This window comes from Myxine glutinosa, chromosome 4 (genome assembly GCF_964187855.1).
Source record: "Myxine glutinosa chromosome 4, kmMyxGlut1.1, whole genome shotgun sequence".
Taxonomy (NCBI): domain Eukaryota; kingdom Metazoa; phylum Chordata; class Myxini; order Myxiniformes; family Myxinidae; genus Myxine; species Myxine glutinosa.
This window is the reverse complement of record NC_136264.1, coordinates 144,284,235-144,298,759: the sequence shown is the minus strand read 5'-3', so window position 1 is coordinate 144,298,759 and position 14,525 is coordinate 144,284,235. Positions and strand designations below refer to the sequence as shown.

The window sequence follows — 14,525 nt, the reverse complement described above, 5'->3', positions numbered from 1 at the left end:
ATTAATAAGCTGATCTGTAATGCCAGCATTGAAGGAGCGATGAGGATGAAAATGAACATAAGAAATGCATTTTGTACTAAAATCGAATGTTTAATGTTATGGAAGTAGAATCACGGATTCACAATTCATGGAACCCAGCTATTCGCGGTTTTAAAAATGCATTCTGTTTCTACTTTTGCGGCCCCTGTGCTCCAGCTACTCGCGTTTTTTTTTGTGGGCATAAACCATCTGCCACCAACGGTGGACCATCCCCCACAAACAATAGTCACTATCAACCCCTCCTCCATCTACCTCCAATCCCTCTAGTGATAATCCCTTACCCACAATCCCCGGTGTGGGTCCGACTGCGCACCGGGTCCTGAGCCTAACTCTTTCTTCTCACCTTGTCTCGCTCTCACGGTTTTTGTGGCCATAAACCATCCTCCACCAATGATGATCACTACTCATCCCTCCTCCCTGTACCCCCAATACCCCTAGTGATACTCCCTTACCCACAATCCTCTGTGCGGGTCTGTCTACACAGCGTTCCTGGGCCTAACTCCTCTCGCATTTTTTCGCTGTTATTCCTTGTATTTGTGAACTTTTGTGCTTTATTCTTTCAATTTTGTGTGTATCGTTTCAATTTAGCACTTATTGTTTCAATTCAATCATGGGTCCTAAGCGTAAGAGTAGTGCAGGACATGTGTCTGCTACCAAGAGGCAGAAAATGTTATGAACTTCAGCCAGAAAGTGGAGTTGCTTGACCAACTAGCAAGGGGTGGGCAGACTTTATGGTATGAACGAGTCCACTGTCTGATACATAAAGAACAAGAAAGAGCAATCAGAGATTGCAAACCCTCGCCAGGATGTATTTTCAGTGTTTTTTAAGGCTTTTGTGTTAAAACAAATATGGCGGCCGAACCACGTGACCGATGACATCATCATTTTTTTTTTCTCCACCAATTTATTCCTAGATTATGCTCAAGAAATTTCATCTTGATCGATGAAGTTTTGTACTTGTCAAATTATGATGTCGTAATAGAGGCACATATGACATCACTAACATGTCTCAATTTTTTCTATGCAGCGCTTTCAGAGATATAGAGGTGCAAATGTTTTCCGTTTTTTTCAGGATGGCGGCCAAACCACGTGACCTATGACGTCATAATTATCATTAAAAATTATACAGGTGGAGTTGCACCGATGGTGAAAATTTCCTGTCAATCGGACCAATGGTTGCAGAGAAAATCATATTTATTCTGTGCGGACAAACAGACAGACAGACACACAGACAAACAAACGGACTCAAATGCAATAGCCTCTCCTCTGGCGAGGGTAACTCGAACAGCACTCGGTAGAGCGCATATCTCTGCCAGGCTGAACATTTTATGTTTTGTATCCCACTGATCGACCGGAGCTGGATTCGGACCTGAACCAAAATCGAATCGGCTTGTTCTTGTCACCAAACCAACTTGCCCACCAAGTGTAGTCATAACTCCTCCATAATTTTTTTTTTTTATATCGTGTTATTTATCGTTTTTTGCACGATCCCTCAATGGTGAAGTATCACTTTAAAATTATACTAGCCAGATCGGAATCCGGATCTTCACCAAAATCGAATCATTCTATCATTGTCACATATGTTTGGTTTATGACCCGACCTCTCTGCCAAATTTCGTCCGAATCCGTCCACAACTTTTTGAGATATCTTGTTCACAGACAGACAAACAAACAAACAGGGGTGAAAACATAACCTCCATCCACCTACGGTGGCGGTGGTTAAAAACGAGAAGGTGATTCGTGAATGTGTCGTTGTTGGTGCAGCACCCAGTTCCAAAGTCATTACAGAGGTCAGAGACATCCATATTGAAGAAAATGGAGAAGGCATTGAATGTGTGGCTTGATTGAGTACAATGAAACTATAATTATGTGTTTTAGTGTTTTCAAACTTTAAAAATGTTCCCTCTTGAATCACAAACCGCCATGAACCGAACCCCCCTTTTCCCATTGAAACAATGCCCCGATATTTGAGGATTCGCGGCAGTTTTCAAGAACGTAAGGCGTGAATGTCGGGGTTTTACTTTTAAACCAAGTGGGAAGTTGTGAGACTTGCAGCATTCATTAACCTGGATGTCACACATCATGTGAGATTAGTCATGCCAATGCATGTCACATCTTAAGGGACTGTGATGTTTGGAGAAGAAGCGGGTCATGTATAATATAATGAACAAATACTCATAATTTAAGCTCATACCACATTTGAACTTTTGAGCCCCGTATTATAATAAAGGATCTGAGCATATAGAAACGTGTCACCTTCCCTTAAATGGTTCAATTTACAACATCTGCTCCTGAAACCTCTGACCCTTTCTGAATTCTATATTTGATTTTTATGAAGCGTTATGGTTCGTATTAATGGCTAGATAATCTTCCTCCTTTCAGGAAGGGCAATCTATATTATAAAAGTGTTAATAAATGAAGCAAAAAAAAAACTTGCGCATTTGCAGGCTCCATTCTGGCTGACCTCTGATAAATTTGAGGTTTAACTTGATTTATTTTAATCCATTTGCACACTGTTGATAATTCATTACTGCCTATGATGTTCATATGGGGATCCAAGTCATTACAAGATGTGTATTCTCTAAAAACGACGATGTGTAACGAGCCAAAATGAGGCTTTGCGGATCACATGACATGTCACATGACTACAATGCGCACAATGGTATTTTATACTTTGAGTTGCAAGCATTACAAGCTTGTGTGAGACCTTGTGGATCACTAGATGACATGACTACAAGAACTGATAAAAATGTATTTGTTGTTTTATTTAACAGTGTCAATTTTGGCTGTACATTTTAATTAGAATCATTCTTATATGTGCAGCATAATAAGGAAGCCTTTTGGTCGAGTGCACTTTGCCGGAACCGAAACGGCCACCAAGTGGAGTGGATACATGGATGGTGCATTGGAGGCAGGGGAAAGAGCAGCTCGTGAGGTACGAGTATATGTATATATATATATCTGTGCAGTGTCTGTGTTGTCTTGTGTTGTCTTGTCACTGAACTACTCCCTCAAACTTTTGTGAAATCGTACCAAACTTCTGGTATACTTATATCTCTCCCGTCGGTATGACCTAAGGGTATTACTTTTGAAAAAATTTCCAATTTTTTTTTTTGGGGAATTTTTTCAGGAAGTTTTTTTTTTCCCAACTTAAGTTTTCAACTTCAATTGTTTATAAAATGTCATATCACGTATATTACAAATACATTTGTGCATTATGATTGTTTGATTTATGATTGGTGTAAACCATGACAAAACTGCAACTCAGGTACAGTCATTTATCTATATATCTACATATCTGGGCAGTGTCTGTTGTCACTGAACTACTCCCTGACAATTTTGTTTCCGTGGTTGTGAAGTGTTTTTAATAACGTGGTGGTGGTTTTGAATCACGTGGTGGTGAGGTATTTTGAATTATGTGGTGGTGAGGTGTTTTTAAATGATGTGGTGGTGAGGTGTTTTTAAATGTGGTGGTGGTGAGGTGTTTTTAAATGACGTGGTGGTGAGGTGTTTTTAAATGACGTGGTGGTGAGGTGTTTTTAATTTCGTGGCTGTGGGGTGTTTTTAATTTCGTGTTTTGTGTCTGTGGTGTTTTTATTACGTGTTTCGTGGCTGTGAGGTGTTTTTAATTACGTGTTTCGTGGCTGTGAGGTGTTTTTAATTACGTGTTTCGTGGCTGTGAGGTGTTTTTAATTATGTGTTTTGTGGCTGTGAGGTGTTTTTATTACGTGTTTTATGGCTGTGAGGTGTTTTCAATTTTGTGGTGGTGAGGTGTTTTTAATTTCGTGGTGGTGAGGTGTTTTTCATTTCGTGGCGGTGAGGTGTTTTTAATTTCGTGGTGGTGAGGTGTTTTTAATTTTGTGGCTGTGAGGTGTTTTTATTATGTGTTTTATGGCTGAGGTGTTTTTAATTTCGTGGTGGTGAGGTGTTTTAAATTATGTGGTGGTGAGGTGTTTTAAATTATGTGGTGGTGAGGTGTTTAAATTATGTGGTGGTGAGGTGTTTTTATTACGTGTTTCGTGGCTGTGAGGTGTTTTTAATTTCGTGGCTGTGAGGTGTTTTTATTACGTGTTTTATGGCTGTGAGGTGTTTTCAATTTGGTGGTGGTGAGGGGTTTTTAATTTCGTGGTGGTGAGGTGTTTTCAATTTCGTGGTGGTGAGATGTTTTAAAATACTTGGTGGTGAGGTGTTTTAAATTATGTGGTGGTGAGGTATTTTAAATGATGTGGTGGTGAGGTGTTTTTAATTTCATGGCTGTGAGGTGTCTTTATTACGTGTTTTATGGCTGTGAGGTGTTTTCAATTTCGTGGTGGTGGGGTGTTTTAAAATACTTGGTGGTGAGGTGTTTTAAATTATGTGGTGGTGAGGTGTTTTAAATTATGTGGTGGTGAGGTGTTTTAAATTATGTGGTGGTGAGGTGTTTTAATTATGTGGTGGTGAGGTGTTTTAAATTATGTGGTGGTGAGGTATTTTAAATGATGTGGTGGTGAGGTGTTTTAAATCATGTGGTGGTGGTATTTTTAATTTCATGGCTGTGAGGTGTCTATTACGTGTTTTATGGCTGTGAGGTGTTTTCAATTTCGTGGTGGTGGGGTGTTTTAAAATACTTGGTGGTGAGGTGTTTTAAATTATGTGGTGGTGAGGTGTTTTAAATTATGTGGTGGTGAGGTGTTTTAAATTATGTGGTGGTGAGGTGTTTTAAATTATGTGGTGGTGAGGTGTTTTAAATTATGTGGTGGTGAGGTGTTTTAAATTATGTGGTGGTGAGGTGTTTTAATTATGTGGTGGTGAGGTGTTTTAAATGATGTGGTGGTGAGGTGTTTTTAATTTCATGGCTGTGAGGTGTCTTTATTACGTGTTTTATGGCTGTGAGGTGTTTTCAATTTCGTGGTGGTGAGGTGTTTTAAAATACTTGGCGGTGAGGTGTTTTAAAATACTTGGCGGTGAGGTGTTTTAAATTATGTGGTGGTGAGGTGTTTTAAATTATGTGGTTGTGAGGTGTTTTAAATTATGTGGTGGTGAGGTGTTTTAAATTATGTGGTGGTGAGGTGTTTTAAATTATGTGGTGGTGAGGTGTAATCGTCCCAAACTTCCAGGCTGCACCTACTCCTATGTATGTGCTGAGGGGTTCTTTTTTAATTGTTTTTTTTTTTTTTCAACTTAAATCTTCAACCTAAATTGCCTATAAAAATGTAATATCACAAACACAACAAATACATTTGTACAAAATAATTGTTTGTATTATGATTGGTGTAAATCATGACAACACAGCAACTCAGGTACACAGTCATTATCCTCAGCTAAAATAAGCCTGCGCCTCAGTAACGACGCTAACGAAGCTAGTATATATATATATATGTATATATGTGTATGTATGTATATGTATGAATGAGTGGGCACGTGTATGTTTGTTGGATTATTACTTGCAAAATCGAAGATTTTTTAAAGCATCTTGGTTGGTCTTGTGCCTTATTGTCTGTTTGTTTGTCTGTCAATCGCATACAGGTCACAATTTTAAACCAATCTTCACGAAACTTTACCAGATGGTAGAGTTGGACATGAGGAAGAAGCCTATTGATTTTGAGGTTAAAGGTCATCTTGAGGTCATATTTCTAAAAGTATCATTTTTCATCCCATTGACTTGAAAATTGAACATCATTTGCATATTGAGTTGCTAAGTCGGGAAACCAACTATATTTAGGGTCAAAAGGTCAACTCAAGGTCAAACTTCTAATATCAATTTTCATCTGAAAAATCATCAATTTTAATCCCATTGACCTGAGCTTTGATTAAGATCGTCAATTTTGATCTCGGTGAAATGGACAATTTGATGTATCCATGGCAACTTTTTATTTTGGGGAGGGGTGGATTTTGCAAGTATCTTGCTCTGCATGACGTCTCGTTTGTATATTGAGTACGTGGGGCAAATGAGTGAATAATGTAGATACATTTATTGAGTAAACGAGAGGATGGATTGAGCACGTACCCAATTTGGTGATGCACTCCACACCTCAAGTCATAAGATATTGACATTCAAAACCAAACATTGAAGAAATAATAATTTTCCAATCAGACTTTATTCCAATTCCTGATTGTCGTTTGTAAACCTTTTTAGATTTGATAAATTACAAATTTCGAAATTCATGTTTCAATACTTCAATACATTCAATACTTCATTATTAATATAAATAAAAGCATAAATTATAAAATATCTATGAGAGCATCTCGGTCCAAACGGAATCCACAAATCAATTGCAGTTCAAAGGCCAGGCTCTGCGATAGATTCCGAATCCATTCCCAGAATAATTAACAGTCGTTTTTCTATTCCTTCCACAAATGTCTCTCCAACCTCATACCAGCTGGTCTCCAGTCCATTAAACAGAATAAATTTGGTTCATTAATTCAATAGGTGTTGCACTGTTGCTGCTGAAGCTGCAAGTACCATCCTGTAATGCCCCCTTGTTGCACTGTTGCTGCTGAAGCTGCAAGTACCCTTTTCGATCTGTGCTTTGTAGTAGGTATTTATTACAGGTGAAATTTATTTACTTGTACGAGTATGTTCGCGCTACGCCAATGACCGATTGACACAGACTGCGTTTAACTGTGAATAGTAGTAAACATTAATCTCTTTAAGATTCCACTGTCACCGAGGGGCTAGATGGTCAGTCCGAATGTGGAAAGGCTCTTTTCATCCCTCCTTTCTCACATGTCAAATGGGGAAAACATAAAATGCCAGCAAAAAAGGTGCAGTACATTTGCCTCTAGGGCAATTATTATTTGTGAAAATTATCTTGTGGATGGTAACCACCCAACAGGATAGAAGCACATCCAGGTAGATACAGTCCACGCTGAAGCTCAGTCTTAAAGGATAGCTAAATGATCACTGTTTTTCATGAGCCAACGCCGAGCGGTTAACGTCAAACCAATTTTATGAATATGTGAAAGATTCGTAATGGTTGCCAAGTCTATTCTGTAAATCTCGCCACCTTGTTGGATAAAATACTTCACTATTTTTATTTCAGTTTTTTTAAATAACCAATACTTGTCTCATCGTTGAACAGCATTAGCTGAACAGCTATACAAACAAAATTAGTAGAAAATTCATTTTGACAAAACCATCACTTGTAAACCACTTGGCCAGGGTCAATCACCCATGAATGAGCCAGGAAAGGAGTTAAATCCATGGAAGGATTGTGGAACGATTAAAAAGCAGAAAAAAATGGGGGATGTTCAAACAAGCAAGATGAAGTAGGGGATTTCTTCGATTTATGGAGGCATCACTGGTAGTGGGGCATGAGGAATGAGAGTGGAAGAATAGAGAGGACAGAGCTAAAGATAATGCGATGGATGTGTGGGGTAACGCTATAGGATAAGCAGAGTAGTTTGGACATACGAAAGAGGCTTAAAGATATAATAGTATTGAGGAAGAGTTGAGAAAGAGAATACTAAGGTGGTTTGGGTATGTGGTGAGAAAGAGAGAAGACTGGTCTGTCAAGAAAGTCACCAGTTTAATATTTGAGAGGAAAGAACAAGAGGTAGACTAAAAAAAGACCTGGGAAGGGGATCAATGGAGACATGCAGTTGTTGGTGTCCGAGGAGGAGGATGCTTTTGACAGGACTAAGTGGAGAGGGGCCATCAGCTGACCAACACCTTAATATGGAAAATGGTTGCATGTGTAGTGATTAACTTGTCCGAGAGCTTAGTTAATAAATAGCACCGCAAAGCGGGCATAACCCCTCAGCCCATGCATGGTGGAAACCAATTTCAAGATGGCTGCCCTGGTGGCCATATTCAAAATCGTAGCGCACCCATTTTCGAAATGAACCTTCCTCTACTCAACCCCAACACACACTGCAAAAATGGATTTAATCGGACAAGCCGTCCTGCTCGAAATTGACGGAAACCAATTTCAAGATGGCTGCCGTGGCGGCCATATTGAAAATCGCAGCGCGCCCATTTTCGAAAGGCACCTTCCTCTACTCAACACACACTGCAAACATGGATTTAATCGGACAAGCCGTTCTGCTCGAAATTGATGGAAACCAATTTCAAGATGGCTGCCGTGGTGGCCATATTGAAAATCGCAGTGCGCCCATTTTCGAAAGGAACCTTCATCTACTCAACCCCAAAACACACTGCAAACAAGGATTTAATCGGACAAGCCGTTCTCCTTGAAATTGACGGAAACCAAAAGTTAAGTTGACGGACGCCCAGATGCCCGGACGACGCCCTGACGACAATACCCCTTAGCCCAATTTGGGCTGAAGGGTGAAAAGTGGATCCTCTGTCATGTCTGCTCTGTTCATCCTCACCCTGCAACCCCCATCATCCCTCCTCTGTGTATAAAAATATAACACCCTGGTGATGTTTCTGTACCTGCCCCCTTGTTCTACCCACTCTCATCCACCCAAAATGAAATTGATTAAGTGGTAGATTGGGTTAAGATCATCGATGACAAATCGACTGAATGATCGTTTTAAGGCCATTTTTCCCCGCTAGAGCGGGGGTTGGCCTTGCGGGTCCCATGGCAATCATGGTTCCCTGTTTGAGGCAATGTTTTTATGGCCGGATGCCCTTCCTGACGCCAACCCTTGGTCACGCTCTTACGATGCGCAGGGATACGGTGCACCTATTCTAAACCGGGGTACACACCGGGATTATTCATCCCAGCAAGCTGGTACTCAATTTGCCGACCTCGGAAGGATGACAGGCTGAGTCAACCCCCCTGGCGTTAATTCAGCGATCGACCGGGATTCGAACCCAGGATCCTAGGATCCCAAGCCGGCACCCTAACCGCTAAGCCAACGATGACAAATAGACTGATAGATTGAATTGTCGGTGTGTGGACGAGCACAGGCATGATGTCCAAATGGTCTCTTCCTATGTTGGAGTTCCTTGTACCGTATTGTCTCAGCCCCAGACATCTTGCCATCCTGTAATATGTATACATTAAATAAAATATTGCACTTTTTTCTCTATTTTGTGAATTGATAATTTGTGATCCACAGCTTGATGATTTCTTCATTTTGTGAAAACTGATAATAAGTCGTAGTAGTTGTAGTATTTGTAGTTGTAGTAGTAGTTGTAGTAGTAGTTGTAGTAGTAGTAATTTTGGGTGTTGTGTGCTCTGGCAGGTTCTGTGGGCAATGGGTCGGATCAGAAAGAATGACATCATACAGGATTGCCCAGAGTCTGAGGTCAGAATGCCAAAACATCATGCAACGCAACACAACATATTTAAATGCCATTTAGTAAAAATGTGTGAGTGTTTGTATGATGTGGGTAGTCCAGGTTCAAATGCTCATGTACCATATGTGTTTGTCCATTGCCTAGGAATGTCCTTGTAAATCATGTAAAATTAAACTGATGTCGATTATTAGCTTTCTCCTCCCTTTGATCATGCACATGTTCTACTGGATTAAAACGATGCATGTTTTTTATTTTGCATACATAGTCGAGGCTTGTGGAAGAGATAGTACACTGAATGGAACAGTATGTAACAGACAAAAACAGGATGCACACCACGCATGCATGGGGTGGGCAAGTTGGACACAGAGGCTGCATGGGATGGACAAGATGGATACAGAAGGAAACTTCAAGAAGGGGAAAATTGGAAATTTGGAAGAAGGAGCTGATCGAGTGTAGAAAAGGTCATGGTTTTGAATTGGGGATGATCTGAGATGGTGGTGAACAACTGTCTTGAAGACATGGAGGGTACAATGAGTTGAAGAGGATGTGGAAGTTGACTCCACAGGCGGGGAAAAAAAAGAGGAACAAATGAGTGTAGGTGAGCAGTGGTTCTGTATTTAAGTAGATGCACCAGAAAGGGGTTGATGGTGGATCATGTGAGCCCTGCAGAAACCTGGAGAGGGGGGAAGGAGGGGAGTTAGGGGTGGACAATCACGGAAAGAGCAGAGGTTGTAAGAGCATAAAGAAAGCGCTAGAAGACAGCGAGATCTCCTTCCTGTCTGTGATAGCAAAGTGATACTCCCAGACTCAGCTTCATCGCAGATGATTCCAGTAATCTTAAAGGCCTTGGTTTCCACGGCGTCAAGCTGAGCAAGATGTCAGGCAGGGGATCCAGCCCAAAGGGGAGAGCAGTACTCCGTGGAGCTGTGGATAAAACCTTGTCGGTGGATAGGAGTTCAGGTGTGTCAAGGAAGGTCTTTGTACAACTGAGGATGCCCAGTCGGTGGCTGGCTTGGGAGGCCAACTTTGAAATGTGGTTTGCCCAAGAAAGATCATGGCTGACAGTGAGACCCAGGAGTTTAAATGACTGAACTTCCTCAAGAGGATTGTTAAGAAAGTACATGGGAGTGTTTGCCGGATGGTCTTTTCGGAGCGAGATAGTGAGCGTGTAAGATTGGTCAGGATTGAAAGACATATTCAAAGTGTTTGTCCAGCTTGTGATTTTTGTCAAGTTCTGAAGAGAGGGAAGAGGCTGCAGGCCTACCTGTCTGAAGGATGAGGGATGTCACTGCAGAGGGTGTAGTCATCAAAAAATAAAGAGGATTTTCCAGAGAGTTAGAGAGATCATTAAAGATCAGGAAAAGGACTGAGCCCAGAACACTGCAATGGGGGCACTCCAGCCTTGACAGGAAGAGGGGATGAGAGGATTCCATTGAGAGCGACTAGTTGGCTATGAGAGTAAAGGAAGTCAATGAGCCACGTGTGGAGTTTGCCTTGGATGCCGTAGGCAGAGAGCTTGGCGCGTAAGGCAGGATGCCAGACTGTATCAAAATCAGGAGATATGTACAGGGAGACACCCTGATCTCATGTTTGACATTGAAGGCCTCCATCCATCAATGGGTGCGCATAAGCAGCATGTCCAAAGTGGAGTGACCTGGTCTGAAACCAAATTGGTGATCTGAGATGAGGTTGTTGGAGAAAAGGAATGATTTTATATCAACTGCGTGATGTATTCCGTGACCTTGCTGATGCTTGGAAGTAAGTACGTTAATGGTTTTTGTACCTTTTTATGTAGTGCAGTGATGTTGGCTGATTTCTAGGCAGAGGGAAGATAACCGAGGGCAAATGACAGCGTGAAAAGGGGCAGAGAGAGAGAGGATGTGCAAGAGCAGCAGATCAGAGTTTTAGAACACGTGAGCTGTAGGACACGTGAGTTTTGACGAAAGGGTGGACAAACCTAACATTAACATAGTGTGGAAACTGTTAAACTGCATAGTGTTTTTACCTTCCACCCTGTTTGACTCTCAAAGCATCCGAACATTTACATGTTTGTCTGCAGTACATTGAAGAACACAGAAACATTTTCAAACCATCCTTCCAATTCCCACTCTCACTTCACCTCATTCCTTTCCACTCTCATACCTTCACCTTCCTTCCCAATAATATCACACAGCATTTTGACTTTATCATATACATCTAGATTTTATTGACTTTTAACATCCCTATCTCCTTACTCACCAACCCTTCTACCTGCAGGACGTTCCTTCGACCCCGATCGAGATCTCCTTCTGTGAGTGGGTGCTGCCCTCAGCCTCCACCCTCGTCAACCTACTAACATTTGGGGGGATTGTGGCTGGACTCGCCAGTATCTTTATGGCTGCCAGATATCATGGGATCTGTGTTACTCGCCGCTAAAGGCATACATGCGAGATGGGACAGAATCGGTCATAACATGGACGAGGGTGTGCGTAATTGATAGTTAAGCGTCAAAAATGCTTTACTTGTTGCTTCTCAAGAAAACCAGTATTTGTCATTTTGTGATCTTTTCTTTGTACCTTGGCAGTAAGGTAGTTTGGGTATGTGGTGAGAAAGAGAGAAGATTGGTCTGTCAAGAAAGTCACTAGTTAGTGTTCGATGTGTTGATTATCATTGGTCCTTTTAGTGTCTCAAGCAGCTAATTGGATGATGGTTATTGAACCAGCAGTTCCACGTCTATTGTATAATGTGTTTTGTGTAATAATGCATTATAATGTCACGAACAAAATGAGTTTTATTGTAGTAGAGAGGAGTCATTTATATTCTGGTCTTGTTACTTAATTGTTTGTTAAACAACATGAATACAATTTTTAATAAAAAAGAGCTATTAGGTACAATTCACTGCCTTAATATCAATAAGAATTTTAACAACGGGCATACGAACACTATGAAAATGAATTAATTGATCGTTTGTTCATTATTCATTCATAAAATCAACACTACATTCGGAAGACAGCATTAATGTCTTTCTTGTCTATCTTTTTTACAGTTTCAAGCAAAATGTCTCGTGTGAAGCTTTTTTTTTTTTTTTACAATACAGCTTCACAGTTCATGGGTGATTGAATTCCAAATGATAGAGACATGTGAATGAAAGCTTGCATTTTCAATGACCATTTACACCTGTTTGCCAAGCTGACAACTGTGAAGATTGTCTTCCAGCTTGTCGTGTGTTTTATTGCTCAGTTTTGACTATGAATTCTCATTCTGGTTAAATGAAGATTCAAGATGTATCTGATGCTGATGGTAATAAAAGTAACAAAATAGAGAAAAAAGTGCAATATTTTATTTAATGTATACATATTACAGGATGACGAGATGTCTGGGGCTGATACAATACGGTACAAGGAACTCGGACATAGGAAGAGACCATTTGGCCATCATGCCTGTGCTCGTCCACACACCGACAATTCAATCTATCAGTCTATTTGTCATCGATGATCTTAACCCAATCTACCACTTAATCAATTTCATTTTGGGTGGATGAGAGTGGGTAGAACAAGGGGGCAGGTACAGAAACATCACCAGTGTGTTATATTTTTATACACAGAGGAGGGATGATGGGGGTTGTAGGGTGAGGATGAACAGAGCAGACATGACAGAGGATTCACTTTTTAACTAAGCTCTCAGACAAGGTAATCACTACACATGCATACAATCACCCATCCGTTGAACAAGTGTATGGATTTCCCATTCTAAATTTCCAATGCTCTCATTCCAGTCTGCAATGTTTTGACAGATTGCTCATCGCTAATCCTCCCAAGGGAAAGTATCATTTATTGGACTGTATCATTTATTGCAAATAAATCATCGGATGTAATCCATGACTTTGTATTTATTGTAATCCTCTGCATTGTGTTGTTGACATAAAAATGAAATGAAATGTCGTGTTCCTGGCGATTAAAATCTTCACCAAGGAAACAGATTAACCGAGCATGCTTTAACTCCGAAGGCGTTCAGTTCAAATATGGCAGAGTTAATACACGCGGGGAGGGAGGATGGTGTGGAGGGTGAGGGGGATGCTGAAGTACCTTACCTCACGGTTCCGACGGCAGCCCTCGAAACTGCAGGAAATTCAATCAAGCCCCCGAATTCAATGTACAAAAAGAAATGATTTATTGAACGGAACCCGAGTACAATGAAACGCGACGGAAGAACTAAAACCTAGGTTGGGATCCCGCACACCTCACTTCACATACAAGACAAGGGAAAGAATTAAATACAAGAATCGTCGTGTTTGTGGATGCGTATTATCTGTCCCTGGATGTAGCGTCGGGTCGATCAGGCACCGTCTGACGCAGCTCTGGTCAGCGCGAACCGCCCGGTCCCGTCTGCTGGCGTTCCACCAGCCCCTCGTTCACCAGGCCTCTCGCGCCAAGCGAGCGAGCATGCAATGGTCTCCTGGCTGCTGCAGCTCGTACGCTCGCCGTTCACACGTGAACGCCGGGGAAGATAATCGTCGGCGCTCCAACATCTTTCCACCGTCTTTCAAAGCGAAACTCCAACCGGGAACGAAAAGCAAGGTCAGAAGGTAGGTCCAAGTGGGAAGGCAGCCAACAAGAGAAGGACAAAGGGGAGAGAGAGAGAAAATGCCGGCGAGCGAGCGGTTTTACTGCGACATAGAAAAAATGTCACGCGATTGCCTGTCGGTTAAGACCGGGGAATCGCGGATGGAAACGAGCTTAACCAGGCGACGATCAATGGCGGATTTCCTATACACGCACGGGAGAAAAGAAGGAAAGAGGAAGAAGCGGCGAGATTTACCTGATGGTCCGCGTGCGTCTTCAACCTGAGGGAAATAATTCAAACTGAACACGGATTTCGAATAAAAAGGGAAAATAATAAAAAGGTTTATTTACAAGAACTATTGGGACAAGGACGCGTGACGATAAAGCTAAATGTTCTAAGTTGGAATCCCATACACCAGACGCATCAACAAACAAAGGAAGATATATCAAAAAAAAAAAAGAACCATTGTGTTTGCGTTTGTGCTGGCTTATCTTTGTGCGTCAGGAATCATCCGGTCCTAGCACGTAGTCCGAACACAGCTCCGGTTGGTGCGAACCACTCAGTCATTGGCGCGAACCAGGCCCCGACGCGCACTTGCTCGCTCAGCCCCGATGAAGGCCTCCCGCGCAAGGGGAACGAGTGCACAGCCCGCTCCCCAACCGTGCCCTTCCTCACGAACGCGGCACGGAAACCGCGGGCTCTTCGTTCTTGGGGCTCTGTCATTTTACGAACACCCCGCACGCAGTCTCTCCTC

At 41.7% G+C, this 14,525-nt stretch overlaps 1 protein-coding gene across 1 annotated transcript in view; it reads left to right on the top strand.

Annotated features, from left to right (window-relative positions):
• Positions 1-13,082, top strand: part of LOC137425338 (amine oxidase [flavin-containing]) — a 63,859-nt gene extending 50,777 nt beyond the window's left edge. The window contains exons 13-15 of the mRNA XM_068113658.2: positions 2,863-2,974; positions 9,175-9,237; positions 11,486-13,082. Of these exons, the coding sequence (XP_067969759.2) occupies positions 2,863-2,974; positions 9,175-9,237; positions 11,486-11,644 (334 nt within the window). The 3' untranslated portion in view covers positions 11,645-13,082. The remainder of the gene's footprint in view (positions 1-2,862; positions 2,975-9,174; positions 9,238-11,485) is intronic.
• Positions 13,083-14,525: the final 1,443 nt, after the last annotated feature.